The sequence below is a fragment of the Calonectris borealis genome, chromosome 3 (genome assembly GCF_964195595.1).
Source record: "Calonectris borealis chromosome 3, bCalBor7.hap1.2, whole genome shotgun sequence".
NCBI classification, from domain to species: Eukaryota; Metazoa; Chordata; class Aves; order Procellariiformes; family Procellariidae; genus Calonectris; species Calonectris borealis.
The window spans coordinates 1,260,886-1,284,127 of NC_134314.1; the positions used below are offsets into that span (position 1 = coordinate 1,260,886).

At 55.6% G+C, this 23,242-nt stretch overlaps 1 protein-coding gene across 1 annotated transcript in view; it reads right to left on the minus strand.

Moving 5' to 3' along the window:
- Positions 1-773: 773 nt before the first annotated feature.
- The window catches only part of OTOF (otoferlin), a 111,583-nt gene continuing 89,114 nt past the window's right edge, over positions 774-23,242 (minus strand). The window contains exons 31-50 of the mRNA XM_075144605.1: positions 22,366-22,485; positions 21,093-21,254; positions 20,648-20,810; positions 19,591-19,721; positions 17,996-18,025; positions 17,202-17,336; positions 16,729-16,795; positions 14,639-14,763; positions 13,837-13,971; positions 12,768-12,905; positions 11,363-11,490; positions 10,487-10,657; positions 9,766-9,926; positions 8,920-9,062; positions 8,313-8,401; positions 6,329-6,427; positions 3,322-3,563; positions 2,512-2,690; positions 2,239-2,339; positions 774-1,730 (exon numbers count right to left, since the gene is read on the minus strand). Of these exons, the coding sequence (XP_075000706.1) occupies positions 1,550-1,730; positions 2,239-2,339; positions 2,512-2,690; positions 3,322-3,563; positions 6,329-6,427; positions 8,313-8,401; positions 8,920-9,062; positions 9,766-9,926; positions 10,487-10,657; positions 11,363-11,490; positions 12,768-12,905; positions 13,837-13,971; positions 14,639-14,763; positions 16,729-16,795; positions 17,202-17,336; positions 17,996-18,025; positions 19,591-19,721; positions 20,648-20,810; positions 21,093-21,254; positions 22,366-22,485 (2,700 nt within the window). The 3' untranslated portion in view covers positions 774-1,549. The remainder of the gene's footprint in view (positions 1,731-2,238; positions 2,340-2,511; positions 2,691-3,321; positions 3,564-6,328; positions 6,428-8,312; positions 8,402-8,919; positions 9,063-9,765; positions 9,927-10,486; positions 10,658-11,362; positions 11,491-12,767; positions 12,906-13,836; positions 13,972-14,638; positions 14,764-16,728; positions 16,796-17,201; positions 17,337-17,995; positions 18,026-19,590; positions 19,722-20,647; positions 20,811-21,092; positions 21,255-22,365; positions 22,486-23,242) is intronic.

The following is a 23,242-nucleotide window of genomic DNA, read 5'->3' on the forward strand; positions in this document are numbered from 1 at the left end:
AGGGTGAGCACAGCATGGGAGGACGGGGACGGGACCGGGCTGTCTCGTGCAGCCGCCGAAGCTGTGTTGTCCAGGAGGTGTTTCTGGAGGACGGGATAGCGTGGTCTGGGAGCGTTGGGATGACGGTGGGAGGTGTGACGGCCTCTCGTTGGTTTTTGGTTTGGACACAGAGGGAAAGCACGCGGAGAGGCAGGATCCGGCACGGACCCTGATGCGCGGACGAGGACAAGGGAGGTGCGTGTCCCGCGGGGCTTGCGGAGGACAAGGGCAAATGCCAGGGATGCCCAGGGGATGCCCGCTGCTCACACACCCCAAAGCCCCTTTGCCCAGAGCCGCCCTTTGGACCCCAGGGCCCCCCTCTGCCCCCAGCCTGGGCCTCTGCAGGGCCTCCCTGCCCCGGGGGTTCCTGCTTGGGGACAAATGGAGCCCTGGGGTCCCTCCTTGCCTCCTCTTTCTCTTTTTGGATGGGCACCCCTCCCCCGTGCAGCCGGCAGATGATGGAGAGAAGTGACGGGGGCTTCCTTGCCCAGCAGCAGCCCCTCTCGGTCCCCACGCCTGCTGTCCTGCCCAGAGGGGTAGGCAGGGCCATGCCTGTCCTGGTCCCCGTGCAGCTGGGGGAGCAGGCTGCCGCCCAGGGCACCGGAACGGGGAGAGGCAGCGGGAAAAGGCTGGGAAGCAGCGGGGCAGACGGAGGGAAAGAGAAAAGGGCTCGTCTTGAAAAGCAGCCAGCGACGAGCGGTCTCCCCACTAAAGCGAGACCTCGGCAGAGAATCTGGAAGTGAAAGACGATTTTTATTGACTGATTAAACCAGTAGTATCCTAAATACATCCCCGAGATCTCCTCAATTCTTTAGTGAGGGTCTTGCACACTTGGAGCTGAGAAAGGTGGCTTTTCACTGAATATTGCAGTGAGCTGAGAAAAGAGCCCTCCCCTAATATGCACGGCAAGACAGACTCCAGCCGCAGTACATGCCAATCCAAACAAAATAAACCGAGAATCGAGAAGGCCGCAGGGAGCTCACAGGGAGCGGAGCAGGGACAGTGCTGGTGGGGGGGACAGGCGTTGGGGCCGCTCTGTGCCTCGTCCCCACCCTGGGGGGGCTGGCGTGTCCCCAGCTGCTCCAGCCCAGGTCCCTGCTTCATCCTTGCTTCTCAATGTCCCTCCAACGAGCTTTTCGGATGCAGCCCCAGCTCTCGCTCCCCCTCCCCTGGGGCCGAGCTCCCTGGGAGGGCACCTGCCGTGGCCCCAGTGGGCAAAAGGCTCTGAGACCCCCAGCCTGGGTGCCCCACAGTAGCCTGCTGGGCACCTCTACCAGCCCCGGTGAGGGATGCGCAACCTCGGGACCAGCGCCATCTTCCAGCCCCATTTCTCTGGGACTAGAGCCACAAATGGGACCCACAAAGGAGGAACACAAGAGGAGGCCCAGCAGCAGTAGCAGCAGGGAGGAGATGTCCCCCGAAGCTGCTGAGAGGCTGCGGGGAGGAGAAGGGTTTGGGGCCAGGGAAGGTGCTGGCGCGGGGCTGGGGACATGGGGGAGGCTCCCATGCTTCATGCTCCCAGCAGCTTCTTGACCATGTAGCCTGGCATGCTGTAGAGGAAGAGGGCGATCATGATGAGGAGCAACAGGGCCAGCACGATTTTGATGATGAGCCACTTGTAGCGCGTGCAGATGAGGTATTTGATGGACTTCAGCGGGTTCAGGAACCAGATGAAGGATGTGTCCGGGCGGCTGCAGGGGAAGCAAATTCCCATCATTAATGCCATGGAGAAGGGATGCACGGCAGGCAACAATGGACATGGTGGGCAAAGGGAGGTGCAGGATCCCCTTCCCTGGGTAAGCCTGCACAGGGTGAAAGAGCCCAACCAGGAGGATCAGGAGGGTGGACAAGGGGAGTCAGCATGACGTGTGCCAGATGGAGTAATGCAGGTTCGTGAGGGAGCGTGAGGATTCTAGTTGAAGCTGGAGTCTTATGGTGAGGACCGGAGGGGAGGAGGAGGAGGTTCGAGGCCAAGGAAAGGGAATGGAGCCAAGAAGAGGGGCAGAGGAGGAATAAAGTAAGGAAAAGCAGCGGGGCAGTGAATAGCAGGCAGTGGGGGGGAACCAGTAGAGATGGTTCTGCCCATGTCCCTCATTTCTACACCCCTCAGTGCAACCCTCACCTCCCCATGCCTGGCTCCCTCCCTGGGCATCTCCCAGAAGCCCAGGTGCCTGCTGGGGAACGAGGTTTCCTACTTACTTGGGTTTCTCCAGTGGATCAGGCTCGTTGCGAGCCAGCCCGGCGGGGGATTTCTCTGCCTCCTCTGCTGTCAGAAGGTGCAGTTCAGCCTCGACTTTCCCCTGCAGGGAGCAGAGTTGTGCTGAGACCTAGGCAATGCTCCCCACCTCATCCCCCCAGGACATGGTGACAGAGGGGACCTGAGGGAACAGAGGCAAGTGCGGGGAGGTGGAGGGTGTCTGCAAAGAGTGCAGTCCCCGGGATGCAAAATCCCTCCCTTGTCCCCATCCTTACTGTGATCTCCAGCTCATCATTCTCATCTCTGGCCACGAACGGCCACCAGCCCTTCACCCGCTTCTGCTTGAAGATGGAGATCATGGGCAGCTCTGCCTCGTTCGTCACCATCTCCAGGCTGCACTGTTTCGATGTCTTGGCTCCCCGGGGGAAGCGGTTCAGGTCCAGCTCGATGGCCCCTGGCAGGAGAAAGGGGAGCACAGATGTTAGCAGGGCCTGTTGTGACAGGACGAGGGGGAAGGGTTTTAAACTAAGAGGGTAGATTCAGACTAGGTATAAGGAAGAAATTTTTTACACTGAGGGTGGTGAAACCCTGGCACAAGGTTGCCCAGAGAGGTGGTAGATGCCCCATCCCTGGGAACATTCAAGGTCAGGTTGGATGGGGCTCTGAGCAACCTGATCGAGTTGAAGATGTCCCTGCCCACAGCTGGGGGTTGGACTGGATGATCTTTAAAGGTCAATCAATCCAAACTATTCTATGATGCTATGACCCAAAATACTGAGTCCTCGGCTGGAGGTGGGCTGGGCCAGCATCTCCTGCCCTAGAGAGCAATTCTGAACTAGCTCTGGGAGCTAAGAAGCTGACACCTTTGCTACAGGAGCAGCCTGTGGAGACGGGCTCTCATCCTACCTGCTCTTACCAGCAGCATCTAAAGGGGTTTGTAGGGTGTTGTGGACTGGACCGGAGCTGCCCTTCCAGGTTCCGTTCCTATATAGGCTTTGTCTCATCCCGCACTACTCCGTACTTGTCCAGCCATGGGCTCCCTGCTGCCTGCCCCATTGCCCCAGCTCAGCGGACCCCCTGCTTACCAAGGAAATCGTCGGCCGAGAAGTGGTCAGCATCCCAGACCTGCAGGGTGAGGCGAGCTGGGATCTTGTACTCGGTCTCATCCCAGGAGAACATGGACTCCTTCTTGGAGATGACGATCTTCTCCTCCGCCATCAGGTAGTCAAAGGGGAAGATGTAGCGCCAGTTGAAGTTGCCTTCACCAGTGAGTGAGTGGTAATGGACGTCCGTGTCTTGCTTGTCCTCCTGCTGACCCTTCAGCCACCTGCAGGGTCCAGAGGGATGAGAGGGGTGGCACATGTTACAGCAGGGAGGAGAGGGCACAGGACCATCCTGTGCATGCAGCAAGGATGTCTCCAGACCAGCAAGGCACGGACAGACTGGGAGGACCTAAAAGGCGTGAGCAATGGGCTGGGGCTGCTTGAATCACCGCAGCAGCATCTCCAAGGGGCAGAATGGGCACGGGGGCAGGAGGGCCCTAGAGGGAAGAGGGGGGTCGGAGAGCAAGAAATGCAAGGGGGGTGTCAGGGGTCTTTCTCTGGGCAGGTAAAGAGGTGGACAGGAGCAAGGAGCGTTGCTGGGGAGTCTGGAGTAAAGCATGCTGGAAGGATGTCCCCATCCCACACTGGTGGAGTGGACAGGCCCAGGGGAGCCTGTAGAGACCTCACTCCATGGCAGTTGGCCCTGTGGAGGCAGCTTGGTCTGTGCTGGTCACCGCAGGCTCCCTGTGTCAGGGCACATCTATCCGAGCCCATCAGAGGTATTGAGGGCCTGCTGCAGGCTCTGCTTGAGGGTGGGGTTGTCTCTGCTGGCCCAATCTCCAGCGAAGGGACCTGAAGTGCCCAGCTCAGATAGGCACCGTGGGCACCGTGTCACTGGAGACAGTGGGGTCCCAGTCATACCACCCTGGGAGATGGGGTGGCCATGCCGACCTTGCCATTGCATGTGCTTTTGCCCCTAATTTTCTGTTAGTGAGCAGGATTCCCAGAGCAAAAGGGACACGGAGGATGGTTCATACCATCAAGTCTGGGCCCCGGGGGAATACAGCTTTGTTTTAAAGACTCTGAATGTCTCCCATCCCCTTTCTCTGATGAGCCAAGGCATCTCCGTTCCCCGGGGTGCTCTCAGGTTTTTGTACGTCCGTTTGTCCTGGGGGACTGCAGCTGGCAGGGACACAACTCCATGCACGGGCAGCCAGTGCAGGGTTGTTCTCTTGGGCTCTGAGCGTGCCGATGCCTTGCTCTGCCCCACAAACACAAAGGTCAAGTGATCTCCCACCACACAGATGGGGAAGGGCTGGAGCATCTCAGATTCATGGAATCATAGAATCATACAGGTTGGAAAAGACCTCTAAGATCACCAAGTCCAACTGTCAACCCATGCCCACTAAACCATGTCCTTAAGTGCCACATCTACACGTCTTTTAAATACCTCCAGGGATGGTGACTCCACCACGTCCCTGGGCAGCCTGTTCCAAGGCCTGACCACTCTTTCAGTAAGGAAATTTTTCCTGATGTCCAATCTAAACCTCCCTTGGTGCAACTTGAGGCCATTTCCTCTCGTCCTATCGCTGTTACTTGGGAGAAGAGACCGACCCCCACCTCGCTACAACCTCCTTTCAGGTAGCTGTAGAGCGCGATGAGGTCTCCCCTCAGCCTCCTCTTCTCCAGGCTGAACACCCCCAGTTCCCTCAGCCGCTCCCCATCAGACTTGTGCTCCAGGCCCTTCACCAGCTTCGTTGCCCTCCTCTGGACACGCTCCAGCACCTCCATGTCCTTCTTGTCGTGAGGGGCCCAGAACTGAACACAGGATTCGAGGTGCGGCCTCACCAGTGCCCAGTACAGGGGCACGATCACCTCCCTGCTCCTGCTGGCCACACCAGTTCTGATACAGGCCAGGATGCCGTTGGCCTTCTTGGCCACCTGGGCACACTGCCGGCTCATGTTCAGCCGGCTGTCAACCAGCACCCCAGGTCCTTTTCCTCTGGGCAGCTTTCCAGCCACTCTTCCCCAAGCCTGTAGCGTTGCCTGGGGTTGTTGTGGCCCAAGTGCAGGACCCGGCACTTGGCCTTGTTGAACCTCATACATTGGCCTCGGCCCATCGATCCAGCCTGTCCAGGTCCCTCTGCAGAGCCTTCCCACCCTCCAGCAGATCAACACTCCCGCCCAACTTGGTGTCATCTGCAAACGGACTGAGGGAGCACTCGATCCCCTCGTCCAGATCGTTGATAGAGATATTGAACAGGACCGGCCCCAAAACTGAGCCCTTGCAGAAAAGCCACTGGGCTGATAGGACCCGAAATGCCAAAACAAACCCAGTTTTCTGAGAGCAGCACGAGGTGCAAGCAGAGAAGACCTGGCCTGAGCTGGTGAGGCTGCAGATGAAGCAGCGAGCAGTTTAACAGAGTGGTGGGGCTGACTATGCAGTCAGCCACCCGCCCGAAGTGCCGTTGCATTGATTTGAGGTCCTGTAAAGAACTGGGCTATGAGAGGTGTGGGTCCCCTCAGCTCTGTACGGGCGAGTTTTGGAAGGGGCTTTGCCCTGCTGCTGGGTGAGAGTGAAGCGGCGATGGGAACTAACCACAATTTGGCTCCAGATGCTGGAATTGGAGGTTGCAGGGCTGAAATGCCAAGTGGGGGCATCAAGACAAGCTCAAAAAGGGGAAGAGGGGCAAACGGGACCAAGCAGTGAGGCCTCGGCCATTACCCCCTGACATAGATGTCAGACATCTTCTCTCCCGCCAGGAAAGCATCATCTTCCAAAACCACCTCATCGGTGTTCCAGATAATAACCCGCAGCTCAAAGCTGGGCGGCCAGGCCAGGCACACGCAGCGGGTCGTGCAGCCAAGAGAGAGAGATGGAGAGGCAAGAAACAGCACAGAAGACAATGGCACTATCTGCCCCTGCACCACAGTCCGTGTCGTACCTCCCCCTCCCCGCTCCAAAACCACCCCGGGGACCCCCGCGAGCACTAGGACCCCCCCAGGGAGGAGCAGAGGAGGTGGTGCTGGCATGCCACGTTGTACCTACCCCCTGACAAAAATGTCACTGGATTTCTCGCCAGTGAAGTAGTCATCGTCCTCCAGGATGACCTCGTCTGTGTTCCACACTATCACTCTAAGCTCATATCTGGCAGGAGGAAGGGAGACAAGGAGGTGAGGCACGGGGGCAGGGGAAGGGGCAGGAGGGAATGGCGTGATGCTGCCAGAAACCGGGGCCAGGCACCGAGACCGCAGGGAACTGCTCACGGGGATCTTAGGGATCATGAGGGCAAGAACAGGGGGAGGATCTGTGCATGAGCTCGGATCAGGCCAGGCAGGGTGAGCAGGGCAGCAAGGGGAGCTTTACCTTCCACTGCAAGACCCAAGCCAAAGGCTCAAGGGGACAGCCCATGCTTGGTCTTTGGTAGATTTGTGGCTAAAATGGGGTCTGCAAAACAGTCCAGCTCTCTTCCTGGTTTCCCCACCTTACTGTCACCCCCTAGAAATGAGGGGGATTTATTGCTGCCTTCAGAAGCAAACCCTGCTCCCATGTCCAGGGCAGCCCGCTGGGCATCATAGTCCTTCTTAGGACTCCAGCAGGTTCAGAGACTCCGAGATATTCCCAGCACTGCCTTTTGTGCGCAGCAACCCGGGGTTTCCCAGCCACATTCGGCTTGGTTGGGTATTTTGGTGATGGAGAAAGCAGCTCTGGTGGGAGCAGGCGGAGGAAGAGCAGAAGCCAGATTCCTCGCAGGGCGCAGCTGCAACGTGGAAAGGCTGGGGGAAGGCTGGGGGACGGTGGCAGAGAAACGCAGCCATGCGACCACAAGCACAACACATCGCTAGAAGTACCAGGGAATCCTACAGGTGAGGGGAAGGGGATTTACAGCTTCCTTAACCCACCTCCTCTGGCATCTGCCCCTGGCAGTGCCCTGGCTGAGCCCAACTGTGGGACTCCTGCCACCTCCTCCAGCCCCAGCGCACCCATGGGTGGGAGCTTGTCCCATGCTGTGCCTCTCCAGCACCTACAGCTAGCATCAGGTGGTGCCAGATGCTCCCAGCAAAGACAGGAGATGGATTAAACCCCTAGGACGAGAACCAGGCCTAACCTTGCTTGCAACAGGCTATGTACCTGCAAACCCTCTCTTCAGCCCATCAATAGGAACATCTCAGCTCCAGCTCATGGGTCACTGCTGAGCGCGGCTGTCCTGGGCTGCACGGTAGACAACCCTCTGCTTTTCCAGTCTGCGCTAGTGTCTGGATCTTGCCCTTGGCCTCAGCTTTCCTGCAGCTGCCTGCCCTGCTCTTCAGACCCCACCTGCAGCCCACTGGGATCAGGGGACATTCTCTCCATCCAAGGCATCGTCTGCTGGGCACAGGACTGCAAGGGACTGCCACCAGGATGCCCAGTGCTGCCCCTGTATCCCGGCCCGGGGGGTGGGAAAAGGGGCCCAAGGACAGAGTCTAGCAGGGTACGGCAGGGCCAGGAGGGATGCCGAGGGAAGAAACGTCTTTCTTCTCTCTAAATGAGTTGGGAGAAGGCAGGGTGGGGAGGGAAGAACTCTTTATTACACTGCCTGCTCTATCCTGCTTGGATTGACCAACTCTGTCCCAGTAACCTTCCCTGCTCCGGGCTCCAGCCAAAGCCTCCTGGAACGGGCCCATCCAAACTGCCCAGGGATGCCCTGCCCTGGGCTAACCCTGGGAGGGGGTCAGGGCTGGGCGCGCTGGTCTGCCCCGGCCCCGTGCCGGGGACTGGCTAACAATTTAATTTCCTAGTCTACGCAGACGAGAGAGATGGGGAGCTGCAGAGGATGGAACAGGCGGGATACCACCCTTCAGCAGCCGCCCTGGGAGGGGAAGACATCACTCAATGGCTCCAGTCTTGGGATGTCTGGAAATGCCAGCGTGGTTGAGGTACCCAGGCAGAGGGCCGGGCTGGGCCATGGAACAGCAGCAGGAGAGGGGAGAAGCAGGGCTCCATCCCCAGCCTTGAGTTTTCCCTGGGGTTGGTTGGCCGGGAGGTTCCTTACTTCTTTGGTTTCCTGGGGGAAATATCAGTGGCAGGGCCGGGCGCTGGCATGTCCATGGGGAACATGTCCACCCACATCTCCAGGCGACCCTGCAAGGTTGAAGAGGCGCAGTCAGCTCCCCTTGTCCCTCCTTGCCCCCCCCCCCACCCCAGCAGCGTGTGTCCCTCCCCAGCTCCTTTTGCCCTTCAACGTCAGTCTGGCCACGCCAGATGTGGGGCAGGGCCTGCAGCACCGAACCCTGCCAGATATGGGGCAAGGCAGGGCTCCCCCATGCCACGAGTCCTTTTTCACCCCCTGCAGAAGAGCATCTCCTGGCATGGCGTGGTGCCAAGGTGCACAGGCGTGGGGAGTCAGGGGACCGAGGGGCTCGGGGGTATGAAATGGATGCAGGCTGGAGCAGGAGAGGCACAGAAGATTTAGTCTGCTGGGGTCAACAGGTGACTGTTAAGGGCTGTTGATGCCCAAGTGCTGCTCTTTGCAGGATGCTTCCCCCCCACCTCCGCTGCCCACGACAAGGTGGGTTACGGGTGGTCTGCCCAGCTGACATCTCTGCTTGGAGGCCCTGCAGCGTGGGCTGCCTCCAATTCTGCTCCGGGACTTTGAGGACCTGCTCGATGCCCGGCTTGTCAGGGTTCAGCAGCGGACGCGTCTCCACGTGCTCAGGGACCAGCTTGCAGCCTGCCCGTGGGATGTCCTCCCAGTGGCGCAGCACAGTCAGGGCCAGGTGTTCATCCGTCTGCTTCTTCTGACCTGTGTGGGCAAAGGGAGGGCTGAGCTTGGAGAACTGGGCAGAGACACACCAGGGACAGCAAACAACCCTGTTCCTCTACCCCTAGTCCAAGAGCACAGAACTGCCTACTAGCTACTCCTCTCCATTTCCTTGTGTACGGTTTGTCCTTCAGCCAACACTTCCTCACTCCTCTCTTTCCCTCTCTCTAACACTAGTCATTTACAGAAGATCTTCTGCCAGCCTGTGTTTTCCCAGGCTGAACAAGCTCTAAATCCATTGACCATGTTCTCCTCCTCTTCTGCACCCCTCCTGGCCTGCCTTCATCTTTCTTGGGCACATGCGAGTGCGTTGGGACACAACCACTGTTTGGGGATGCAGTTACATGGAGAATGGCTTCCTAAACCCTGGAAAGGCCAGGGTGGGCTGTCTTCATTGCTCTTTGGGCATATGCTGCCAGGAGGAAGTTCTCAAAGGCAGCTTTGGTGATGCTATGCCACGGACGCCCATGAGTGATTCTGACAGCAACCCACTGGCCTGGGTGGTCTATAAGACTCTCTCTAACTGGTCACATACTGGAAGGTCCATTTAAAGTGGTGGATGGAGAGTGATTGCAGTGCTGCTTTGGGGTGATGGGGCCACTACATGTGTCTCCAATCCTGGATGATGAGGGGACACCCCAGACCCCTGCTCCCCTCCACAACCTTCATCCCATGGGGCAGGTACCATTTTCATCCTCAATCTCCGTGGGGCCGGTGAAGACCCTGTTGGCAACTTTCACTCTTCCTCCTGGCCCAAAGTGCGGCCCATCCACCTTGCCCTCTTTGCACAGCTTGGACAGGATTTGGGAGGGCTTCATGGGGTCACGCCAGGTGTTATAACCATGTCTGTGAATAGGAGGGCAAGGTCAGTGAAATAGTAGCAAGATTTGGAGGAAAAAGCGATTTTCTTCCCCTCTGCCAGCAAAACAAATGCTACTGCCATGAAGGACCCAGGATTCACGGGGAAAGGATCGGAGGCAGCAAACGTGAAACTTCAGAGCAGACTAGGTTCCTCTGTGCCCCCCCTCTACACGTGGCTAACACCCTTCCACCCCAGCCCCTTTACTCTGTGCTGACTTAGACCTGAAATCCCCAGCGCACCCCACTTGACTCCTGGTGCCCAGAATTGCTCCTTTGGCCCTGCTGCTATTTCAGCTCTGGCTTCACCCCTCTACCCTGTCCCACCAGTGCCCCTCAGTCCCTTCCTCCCTGCCCTGGGCTCCTTACAACCTGCTCCTCTGCTGCCTTGCTGTGCTGGTCACAAAACCTCTCTTAAGAGTGAGGGTACTGCACAGACTCCTCCATTAGCAGGAGGGAGATTCCTGCAGGAGATCTAGGCTTGATGTGGAAGATGAGACAGGCATGGGTCCAGGCAGAAGGCTGGGCAAGGAAAGCTTTGCTCGTACATGGCGTAAGTCTGTGACACCCCACAAGTAGCTCGGTGCTTGCTGTAGTAGCGGTTCTCCAGATCAATCTTGGTCTCCCCAATGAGGTCGTCAGTCCCCACCAAGTCCCAGTCGTACACCGCCACTGTCAGCATGGACTCCATGGGGAAGGTGGCCTCGATGTCAAAGGATCTAGGCCACGGGAAAGAGAAAAGCTGTTGAAGGGTTTGACTGCTACTCAAGACAAACACATGGTGTCACCATCCCTGGAAGTATTTAAAAGACGTGTAGATGAGGCGCTTAGGGACATGGTTTAGTGGGCATGGTGGTGTTGGGTTGATGGTTGGACTCAATAATCTTAGAGGTCTTTTCCAACCTTAATGATTCTATGATTCTATGGGTGAGGTGGGTCTGCTCCCATCTGTGGACAGCGTTCAATTTACATCTACCACTGCAGGACATTTGAGGTGGGGGTTTTAACTAAACCTCTGCATGGGCTCTTTCAGATCCAGCAGCCCTAGGCAGGAGGGCGATTGCTTGACCTGGATGTCAATAGCCCTGAAACTAAGTTTGTCTGACACTGGAGATCCAGGCCATACTCTCACTGGAGTTCAGGCCTAATGATTCCTAAAGTAGGTACTTAATCTTGATCAGATATGGACATTTCTTAAACACCCTTTACTATATTGACCATACCACTGGCAAAGAAGGACAGATGGCTGAAATGAGGATGCCTACACTGCTTGCAAGGAAAGTTCTGTGCGATGAGTCCCGTCTTTTGAGCCCAAGCAGCAGCTGTGGGATGGCTAGGGTGGAGGTCTGAGTGCTGGCAAGCTTGGCTCAGGCTTAGCTCACCCCTTCCAGGTGCAGACAGGTAACAGGGCTGGGGCAACTCACTTTCCGAAGACAGGGTTCAACTGCTTGGAGATGTAATTCTCCTTGTCTTTGATGTCCGTCTTCCCCAGCTTGATGGCAATGTAGGGGTCGGCTTTCCCATTGATATCAGCTGGGTGAAGGTCCGTGGCCTGTAGAGAACAGACGAGAAGATACATCAGTGCCATCCACAGTAGCGAACAATTCAGGGGTGGCCCCATTCTCCATCCCCGAGACCAGCTGGCCTTGCCTGGCCATAGGCATGCGGCTAGGCTCTTCAGGCCTCCTAAGTAGAGTGGCTTGGTTAAACTGGGGATAAGTCCTGCCTTGTGTAATCCCTGTCCTGGTTTGGGGAGGGATGAGGGCTGGCTGTGTCCCATCAGAGAGACATAACCAGAGTCTCCTTTAGCATCTCTTTTATCAGTGGAAAGAAACAGGCGCCTCTAAAGAAAGACCCAGAGCAACAACCTGACCAAGATGGCAAGACGACTGTCCCCTTCCCCTCTTGTTCTCTCCACACACTACATTAGGGCCAAGGGCTTCTGGTTTCTCCCCATAAAGGAGGTGAGTATCCCCAAACTCTCCCGTCCCATCCTCCATCACGGCACACAACAGCAGATGCCCATGCTAGGACGCATTCAGCCAGTCGTGGTTGTTGTTAGTGCTATCGGGCTGGTGTCTACCACTGCAGCCTCAGTCTGTTGGTGATGGATGGGAGACTCGTTACCCCACTGGGCAATGGGATGCAGCACTAGATGGAGAATTAGGCTAGTAGGAAATGTCGCCAAAAGTAGGTTGCATTTGTAAAACATCAGGACAAGGTGATGACAAAGAGCAGCCCAGGTGCTTCTAGCAGGACTGAGATCCCTCTCAGGTGCCTGGTTTCAGTACCTCACTCACATGCTTGGGGACACACGGATGACTAGTTTAGGGGTCAGGAAAGGATGTTTTCCCGAGCACACTCCGTATAAAGAAACATGCGTTAGCTCAGTGCGTGTTCAAGGAGGTGCCATGCCCTTCAGCCAGGTCTGCTGGACCCTGCCAGCTCCCATTCGGCTCTGCACGTGCTTCACTGAGCTGTCATGGCTATGTAAGGAACCAGCACCTCGTGGTCCAGGCTGACCCAAATTATTCAACTTGAGTTAAGCACTAGGGCAGACAGGCCGGTCCATCCTACACACCAGAAGAAAGGTCTCTGGATCTGGCAGAAGCTTGGATCTGGCTTGCTCCCACTGCTTGGAGCACACAGCTATGGAAACACCATTCAAGTCCCCATCAATGAGTTGCTTCAGTCCTCATGCTGCATCCTTGGCCCTGATGCACTTAAGTGCTAAAACCCAACATCCCTACAGCTTTGGGACCGCTCCTGGTGTGCGCCGTGGAAGGGAGCGCAGGATCACGCCTTGCCACGCCACACAGTTATACTCACCCGCACAATATAGACTCGGACCAGCACGTTGATGGGGTCGTTGCTGGGGATCCCCTGGAACATGCCGAAGTTGGGGTCGTATCCTGCCTCCTTGGTGATATCATCAGGGAGCGGCACTTTGTAGACGCACATGGAGCCCTAGTGCGAGGGAGCACGCAGCCCGATGAGAGTCCTGCTGCCCAGGGGCTCAGGGTAAGCAGACCCATCCCAAACCACCCTTCCTGAGGACCCAGTCAATATCCTTGTTTCTGGCCACGTGCTGGAGCAGACAGGCCAGATCTGGAAAATTCTTGCACTGTGCAAACACCTCTTCAAGGGTTGCAACCGTGAGCAGAGAAATTGGACAAAGGGAAGGAGGCCTGCAGAGGAATCGAACTAGCAAGGTGCTCGTGGACAGGGATTTCCAAGAGTAAAACTGACAGGAGGACAAAAGCAATGGGAATGAAAGGGTTGATGAGGGATGGGCTGGAAAATCTGGGAACTACCACATGAAACACTGCTGATTTCTATGCTCCCTAAGCATCTGATCCCAGCTGAAGTGAGGAACTGCCTGCTCATCTCCTCCGCTAAGCAAACAAAGGGCAAAACTGGCATCAACAGGTTTCATCTGGCCAGGATCCCACCCTCAAAAAAGGTTCTTGTCCAAGAATCTTATAGCTGACGGATGTGCTCCTACATTGCGTGGGTCCTGGCAATGGTGCAACATGGCCGTGAGCCCAGGTGACTGCTATTGGTGAAAAACGGTTCACAGAGATAACGCAGGGCAAGACTTATTTCCACAGTGGGCAAGAAAAAGGATCTGCTTTTCCCTTGGCCTTCTGTAAGAATCATCAAGGATCTGCTTGCTTGCAGATCACCACTTCTGCGGATGCGCTCTTTGAAGCTATCTGATTTCTGGCGCTATCTTGGGAGGCTTTCTCTCCCTGCAAGGTGCCTGCAGCTGGGTCAATGCAAATTGGTTTCTGTTGCATACAGCTCCGTCCTGCTAACGCAGCTTCAGCAGAGAAACCTGTTGGCAAGGGGTCCCCAAGCTGCCTCTGCCCTGGCCTGACTCAGCAACCAAACTCACTTTGAACCTGCCCACTATCCGCTCCTCTTCTGTTGCATTGTCGTCGTTGTCCCCAATCTTCCCACGGAGCAGGTTGAAGGTGTGCAGCCAGTCCTCAAAGTAATCAAACTCTGTTTCCAGCTCTTTGTTGAAGACCTGAGATGACAGAAAGTTAAAGGAGGGGAATTAGGTAAAAAGAAAAAAAGGTGACGAAAAGATACGGTGACTACCGAGTCAACTCAGAGGGAACACAGACACCTCAGCTCCCAATGCCCAATTCTCTAGGAAGGGAAAGGATCTCCAGGGTCATTGGGTTGGACCTTGATGCCCCAAGCACCTCCCCAAACTGATAACGTCCGAGAGGGAAGCTCAGCTGAATGGGCAAGGCGGCTGCACCCACTCTGTGCAAGACCCAGATTCAAACCGCTTCTGAACCCCAGAATCACAGACTACATTAAACCTAATAAACACCACGGGCCAGTATATTGAACAGAGCCCATCCCTGCCCCGAGTCCTGGCTGGGCCAGCCATGGCCAGGCTGGAAAACTCTTCCTGCCAGCCAGGGCACATCCAAGCTGCCCCAAGGATGATCCTATCCCAGGGCAACCCCTTTTCTGTAAAGCGTGTTACCTCTGACTCCTTCAGACTATGGAGAGAAGCTGGCAGTCCCAAGGCACATCTCACCTAGGGTTAGGTACCCCTCAGATAGGCAAGGTGCCTCATGGTGATCCATCCTGCTCTGATCTCCAGTGGCTGGGACTGCCATCCTGCCAGACTTCCAGCCTGCCACTGAGCAGGTCTCCTCCCCTGCCGACACACGCACCTTCAGTTCATCAATCTTCTGCTTGTTCTTCTTCTCGGGAAGCTCGGGGGCTGGCTGTTGCTTCTTTTTCTTATCGTCTTTGGGTGCCTTGGACTTCTCCTTGTTCTTCGCCTGACCCTTGGAGCCTTTCATGAGAGAGTCATCAAGTTTGATTTCTGAGTCCGAGGGGAAGTGGCGGGGAGGGAGGAGTTGGAAATGAGGGTGAGGAAGGGTGGAGGAGACAGGGAGGGGGGGACTTGATCAAAGTCCTTCAAACAGGAGGAGCATGAAAGCTGACAGCTGCTACTGCCTGCAAGTCCCATCCCAGCCCTCTCCTGTCTTTCCTTGACTCTGGCCACTGCTGCCCAGGTCACAGCATCTCCAGGACCCCAGAAGTCTCTGTGCAGGGAGCTTCCAAAGCTGACCTGAGCAGAAGTCATTTGGAGGACTACAAAACATGGACTGAGAGTGCTGGGCTCTGGCTAGCTTCAACAGCAGTGAGAAAACCTGATCCTGCCCACAGCATCTCCTTTTCTTCCTTCTACTGGAGGCTTTTCCTGCTGTATGCAGCCTGGAGAATAAAACCCCAGCCTAGGTATCGCAGAGGGGACGGTGCTTGATGCTCAGCACCAGAGCACAGGCTGCTGCCCTTAAAGAGGTGTTGCCCGTCACCAGCTGCAATGACAGGTTGTTAGGGTCTCTATTCAGAGCAACCACCAGCCAGGGACATCAGCTACACTGGGAACAGGCTGCCTGGAAAGGCACGTTCAAAGAACACTTCTCCCACCCCTCTACAATCCCCATCCCTCACTGCCTCTGTCAGCTTTCATGACTGCTGGGCGATGCAGGTGGGGACAGACAGATGACAACAGACAAAGACTTAATGTGGAAGAGGAAAGGGGGAAGGAATGGGAGTGCCAAGGGGAAATGGACCCTTCGCAGAAGACAGAAAGAAAACAATGGGGGACACAAGACACCCCCCAGCAGCCCTGCCGTGACAGCAAGCTCAGGAAGAAGCTGCTCAGAGTAGTCTCCAAGCTCAGCAAGACCCACCCTCATCTTTCTCATCATGTGAAGACTAGTCTTCCAAAAGAAACCAGGCTCTGTATTTTTCTCAGCTAATGGATTTTGCATTGCCCAGGCATGACAGCAACCTGCTGTCATGGGGACATGGGACATATGGAGAGCATGAGAAAGTCCTCAGGGAAACCCCTCCACGTCCTGCTGGTGGGACTGGCAAGGAGCCTCCAGGATGCAACTGGACAAAATCATCCTTGACCAACATGTCCCAACTCACCAGTATTCTTGGCCCACATCACTTGTGGTACAAAATTCGTCTCACCCAACTTTAGACATCTGCAACACCCCATCTGAGCTACAGACCCCCTGACTTCCTTCAGAGAAAACCACATTTAGGGCACAATTCATCTGATTGCAGCATAGTATTGAAAACAGATCAGAGAACTTGCCCTAAAAGTGCATATTTTTCTTCACTGCCTGTGCTAGAACAGCAGACAAGGAGGCCTCCACATGCAGGTAAAAGCACTCAGATTAGGTGAATCTCAGACCTTTTGCCTGGTGGAATCTTCCCTTGCAAAACTGGAGCAAAATTTAAAAAAATTTTTTAAGCCTCCTGCAAAACGAGGATGGAAAACTCCATGAAGGTGATCTGGAAGTATCTATTACTTGGTGTACTCAACAGACTTCAAGCACACAGTCCTATAGCTAGACATCTGCATGGCCAAAGTGACGGGACTTTTAATGCCATACTAACTTGCCATTGCACAAAAAATGTCCTCGGACAATAGCAAGGGTCCTGGTCACTAGTCTGCATTGCTTGCACATGTCCTTCCTCCCAGCACGGATGGGTTGGAGGCTGCCACAATACCATGCCCTGATTTGGATTCACCCGGCGTTAGCATGTCAGCCCAACACAGCCCACACCAGGCTTGCATTCCCAGAAATTGAACCAAGGGATGTACAACACGCTGTGAGCATCTGGTTTGGCCGAAGAGCAACGACGTGCTGCAAAAGGGGTGTTCAAGCACCAAAAGGAGTCCTGGTCCTACCTTTCCCTGCCATGTTCCCTCTCTCGTTCGTAACCTGCTTACCCTCTGCAATCTCCATTTCTTCCTTCTCCTCCGCTTCTGCTGCGGCTGCTTCCTGCTGCCGGAGTTGCTGGAGGAGAAATGAAGCGAACAGGGAGTGGGTGCTTGTGCCGAGCTCTGTGCTCGCTGGAAGTGCCTAACTGAGGGTCACAGCTCGCTCTTCCCGTCTGAGCCGTGAGCGAGGTTCTGGCAGCGCTGGAGAAATCAAAGTTACTCAGTGCAGCCTTGAGCACTGATGCTGTTCAATACCTGTGTCTGAATACAAACCAGTCCACCCAGAGTGCGCTCAAGGAAGAGGAATCCTGCTCAGCTCTGCCAGGTAAAAAACCAGGCTTGCCGACAGTCGGGCAAGGTTAGCGAGGAAAGCAGCACAGCCCCAAGCCTTTGGAAGCAGCTGGAAATAGGTGAGACCTCGCAGGCAGGAAACAATTTTCATCTTGCCCCCTACATACACCCCTCCTCTGCTCTGCACCCACCTCCTTCATAGTCTCAATCGAAGCAAAATACTTGGACCACCAGTCCAGCATGCTCTCGTCCGGCTCCTCCTCTTCTGCTTCTTCTCCTCCTCCTCCTTTCTTCTTCTTTTTCTTTTTCTCCTTCTCTTCCTCAGACTGCAGGCACAAGGGAAGCAAAGACAGAGAAGAAGAGGGATTGATGAAAGTGAAATGTCTCTTGAAGTGCAAAGGTGGTGAGTGAAGCACCTGAGAAGGCAGAACCCTCCTGGCTGGGTGGCCCCATTAGCACTTTCCCCCATTTACAGCGCAGACGCTGAGGCACAGAGCAGCAAAGCAAGATGCCCAAGGCTCCAGAGAGACGCAGTGTCAGAGTCCCGAGACATCCCCTCCTTTCCATCATCCCTTTCATCCATGCATTTCCCAGGCCAGAGCACTTGAATCTTACACGGTAGCAGTCCTCCCTCTGCCCGGCAGAGCACCCTGGGTCCATTTAGTGGTGCAATAAAGCCTTTTGCAGCTGGTGTCTGGTTGTGATGGGAATGATCAGCATCTCTCCCGCAGGGTGCTGCCTGCCCTGCTCCTCCTGGCACAGCTGGGCTGAGAAGCGCTGGCCCAGAAGAGCTTCCCGAGCTGCAAGGACCAGGCACTGTCTTATCTATTGATGAGACAACGCTGCTCTGTCTCTGCCTTGGGATGAAGGGGTGCTGCTCCCCACCTATCCCCGGGTTAGTGAGGATGCATGGTCTGGCGAAAGCTGCACAGAAGGGTAGGATGGGGTGTGGAGGGTGGGGATGCAGAGCAGATCCATCACTTACCACGTCCACCTTCACCACCGCATCGGAGTTCTGCCGCCCGGGGTGGAAGGGAACAGGGAGAGGGAGAGCAGGTTAGCAGCGCAGCCTCAGCCGAGTACAGATACACCCTGGCACACGCATGCATTAGAAGTCACAGACAGCTCCCCAAGGACAAAGGAACCGAACGCCGTGAATGAAGAGCCCTGGCTGGGAAAGCTCTGCATAGAGGGGAGACGTCTGCTGTGACACACACACCAAATCCGTCTCCGCGTGGGAGATGTCTCTCTTGCACTCTGCTAAGGGACAACCACAGCCCTTGGCAGCGAGGGATTGGGTCTGGAAAGACACTTTGGCCTTCAGCGTGGGTAACACCTCTCTGCTCTCTTGGAGCTTTTCTTCTAGGAAGGTCTGCAAGCTACTATGGCAGATTTCAAGAAGCACGTGGGTGCTGGGGCGCTCCAGACGTACCCATGCACACGTATCCTGTAGCTCCTCTTGCATGAAGCTGTGTGAGCAGACGTACACGATACAGCTTCTTGTGCCCATACGAGGAACTCTACATATAAGCGCATATGTAAATGCAGCAGGAACCTTGTGGGGTGTATGTATGTGAATGCATCTATACGTGTGTGCTTGTGAGGCTTTGTATGTGCCATAGCTTTTCTGTAAATGTGCACATGTGAGGGGCCATGCATATCTGGAGCCCACAGCGTGCCTGGAGGCACACGTATGCACATATGCTGCTTCTCTGGGGGGTTGTGTGTGCATGTTGCTGCAAAGAGCCTCCTGCAAAAAGAAATCTGTTTCTTTTTGTGGAGGAAGCTCTGGAACGAGTGAGAGGAGTTGAAATTCCTGTTCTGGGCAAGAAAATGGGCACAGGCACATTCAGTGTGTGAACAAAGCCTGATGCCTCTGGGACATGTTGCCCGTCAAATGCACACAGCGCCAAATTTTCAGGGCAAGCACAACAGGGCTAAAGAGCTTCGGCTGCCTCAGACTGGCTCTGTGTGGCTGGATCAGCTCTATGCCACGCGCATCTGCTGTGTCCTGTACAGCTCAGACTTGAGGGACAGTGGCTGTGCAGTGACACCGCGCTGACCACCCATCCGGACTGCTGGACGGGCACTTCAAAGAGCTGACGTAGCCATCTGAACGTCTCAAAACTGCTGTAAAAAAGTATCAGGGAAATCTGGGTGACTGGCTGCTTGCAGAGACTGAGCAGTGTGCGGTGCTTTGAAGGGGCAGGATCGCTGCGGCTGTGCAGATGGGGAATGTCTGATGCGTCACTTGTGTCTGTGTTGGTCACAGGCAGGGGCAGGGTTGTGCTCGTGGGCGCTCGTTCCCATCTGACTGTTTCTGAGGGAAAACATAAAGCTGTCTAATGTGCATAGCCCAGGACAGCCATTTTCTGGGCAGCAAGCACCAGCTAATTTCAGAGAGGCCAGAAAGAGGCCAATTTGTAGGACTGACGATGACCCAAGGCCCTTCATTCCAGGCATCAGCCCAATCCCACGTTCAGCAGGACAAGGTGGCCTCCGTTTGGGTGGAATCCCTCAAAGACTGGCAATTCAGCGAGGAAAGGGATGCTAAAGTGGTGCTGACATACGGATACTCACAGCTTCCAGCTTCACCATGGTCTCCATCTTCTTGATGGGAACCTCAGGTTCCATATTGACAACGATCTCCCCTGTGGGGCGAGAGCGATGGGCCCCATTGGCCATTGCCAGATAGCCATTGAGGTGTTTAGCTGGACAGAGGACAGAGAAAGAGAAAGAACAAGAGAGAAGGATAGTGTAGAGGAGAAACTGAGAGCTTAGGTGAGATCCTACAGGATTCATGCAGGAGTGATGCGTGACCACCTTGGTCAGACAAGAAAAGAGGTGGAAAGGAGCACAGACCCTTACAGCATGATTAAAAACCCCTTCCATAGCAAAGGAAAGCAGATGATGAGAAAGATTGTTTTTTTTCACCTGCACCATCCTCCAGAGGAGAAGACGCAGAGAAGATGGTTGCCCTGAAAGTATCAGCTGGCATGGACACAACCAGAGGTCCAGACCTCTGGCTGGAACCAGGCATGGCCCTTGGCAATCCCTCCACAGACCTCCTGTCTCTGCCCAGCCAAGAGTGCCTCCACTTCCACCAAGGACTGGGAGGAGATGAGCAATTCCTGTGGCTCACCAAGCCCTCGGCTGCTGTGCTGGGTGCAGGGAAAGTGAGTTTGTGATGGTTTTTGCTGTGGGTGCTGGTAGATGGGGTGGTGGTTGGGATTGAGAGGGTGGCCTCAATCAGCTTTCTAGTCTTTACTCAAATAATAGCAGCAGCAGGCACGGAGCATGGCAAATTCACCTCCCAGTCTTGAGGAACATTGGGAGTGTAGAGTCATGAAGCTGCAGAGGTGTTAGGGGTGAACCAGCCTTTCTTGTCTTACAGGTATTGGGGGGGCACACAGTTGTCGCGGTGAGACCCACAGATGAAAAAATCAAAGGGGAATCATGGCCTCACGCCCTGCGCCTTCTCACCCCCTTGACCAAACCCTGAAGCGCTGCTTGCTTAACCAACAAGCAGGCAATATCCCATAGCCCTTACCACCCTCTCCCCATCTCCCTCTTCTCCATGCGCAATGCCCCACCGATGACCCGTACTGGCCGGGTCCCCATGGCCCCAGCCTGGTACCTGTCATATTCCAGTGCTGGGCTTTCTTATCTGGTGGGCGGTAGATGAACTTTCGGAGGGAGCTGACGGCGTGGGACCCCACCAGGGTGTAACGTCCGAAAGCCCGGCAGTCCACCACCCGGATGTTGAGGGGTGGGTGGAGCAGCTCATTCTCCGGGAGGTCCTGGGAAGCAAAGGTGTGCTGGTTATCGAGGGCTTGGTGTGGGATGTCTACTTTGGTGGTTGAAAAGGCCAGTAGGGACTAAAACAGGGATCAGGTTGGAGGAAGTCTGGAGCAGCTCCAGCGTGGCTTGGGAGCCCTCAGAGAAAGGCCATCACCATCTGGGATGGAGCTTATGTCCTCCATGGCTGTGAGGAAACTGAAGCAAGGGGTTAGGAGCCATGGTTCGGGCTGCAGAAAATCTGGGTTTCAGCTGAGGGCTCAGGGGGAAGAGGAATCACTCACCACTTCGAACCACTTGACCAAAGTGCTGAAGTTGGGGTTTTTCTTGTAGTTCTGGATGAGGGCTGACTGGACCCCCTTCCCAGCACACTCAATGTCCACCCGGGGCCGGTCCACCTGGGCCAGGTTCACTCTCTTCAGATCCCTCAGCCCCCAGAACAAGATCTAGGGCAGGAGGAGGAGAAGGAAGAGTATGAATGTGAGAGGGACTGCCCCTGGCTGGAGCTGGGCTGGAGCCAAAGGAGTTGGTTCTCCACATCCCCCAGGAGCAGGGACTTCGCTGCAAAACGTCATCACCTGGGCAGTGGTGGATCCCCGAGGTACCCTCTCCTCCTCCACATGGCTCAGGGCTGCAGCACAGTCTCTCTCTGACACCCCACATAATCCACCCCACCCCTGATCTGCAGCAGCCTAAGATCTCCAACCTGCTGCCCTTGACACTCCCTTTTCTGCTTTTCTCCCTTTGCAGCCTTCTTCTGCCATGGGGCTCCACAGAGCAGGACCAGACCAGCTCTGTCCACCCACAGTAGCTCTTGATTCAGCACTGGCATCGCTTTGTCAAAATGGTATCAGTATCACTGGGGAAACTTGCCTCTCCCTTAGGATAACAGACTGCCACCATGACCAAAAGTTCCCCTAAACTGAGATTTTTCCACGTCCTGATTCCCCATGGCTCTATTCACCTTGCATATCAGAGGAATAGGATTTATTGAAGCAGCTGCTTCCAAATGTGTGGAAGACCAGGAGCTAGGATCCTGGAGATCTGGTCAGCAGCATCTCACCTGAGCAGAGATACCCACAACCATGGGTGAATTCTGCAATGAACGTCACTGGCTGTATTACCTGGATCACCACCAAGACAACCAAGGGAGAGGGACCCTGACTGGATGCATCACCCTTTAGATATCTACAGACACGAGAGGCATTCTGCCTGAGATTGGTGGGATGCAGCTCACCTGACTGCTGCGGGCGGAGATGCATTCCATGTGTCTCTCTAATGTGCCCTGCGTCGCATCTCAGCCCAAATGCCATTTACTGCAGGGCTCTAGACTCGCCACGGTGCCCGCATTTAAGACAGCAAGGAGTGATCCAGTTCCCTGTTCTTTTAGGGCTGCTGCAGCCGAGCTCCCTGTGCAGCCAGTACAGACATCTGGTCCTGGTGCCCAGCTACTCATCAGAGCCTCAGAGAGCCCTCCTGACCTTCAAACACCCATGGACAGGCTCTCCTGCCCCACACAATGCTGAACATTAAAATTTGGTGCTCCAGGGGAATTACCTCCACTCTGTATTTACTCAGCACCGGCCGAATCCCCAGTGGCACCGGCAGGATGGGGCCCCGGTCCACGTCTGTGGGTCCGTCGACTGGGGGCAGGTCTGACTTGCCCCCAGGGCCAATCTGGAAGGGATGCAGCATGGATTAGGATCTGTTCCTTTGAGCTGGGAAGCGGTTTTTTGTCAGTCTCAGCTGTAACTGGCCCAGCCTGGTCTCATGCACTGGGTCCGCGCTGTCTCAGGGGTGCAGGAGCAACAAGGGTTGCTGAGCATCCAGCTGACTGTACTGTGCAGGTTCTTTGGGAGAAGGCACACACAGGAGCAGGAGGTGCTGGGCAGTGCTGTGCTTCCACACAGGACAGACCCGGCAGCAAGGCAAACTTCTCAGCCCACCAACACGCCCCAACCCCAGGGCTGTTCCTTTCCTTCCTGTGAGGAGTTGCATCTGCCTGGGCTGGGGGTGAAAAGCTGCAGAAATGGACCAAGAGCTCAGCCCAGGAGCAGGTTTCAGCTCCCGTTTCCAACCCGGGGCATGAGGGAGATCAAATATCTCATGTGAGTCAGTTTGTAGAGAAAACCACCCCATTGCAAGGCAAGTTGGGGGGAAAAAAGGGCTTGGACAAGCACCTGCCCTGGCAGGCAAAGGAGACAGGACAAGCACCTTGGGGGGTGGGACACCAGGCTCAGGAGCAGCCTGCAAGGCTGCCCTGATCGCGCCGTCATCATAGGGCATCTGAGGACATTGCAGACAGGCGTGTAAAGCAAAGACTCCTTTGAAATAAAGGGGAGACCCAGAGGTGGAGGGAGAGCACGTGGTCCCCAAGGGTCCACCTCCCCAAGCACTGCCTGCTCCCACACGCGCAGATGCGAGGCCAGCCTTG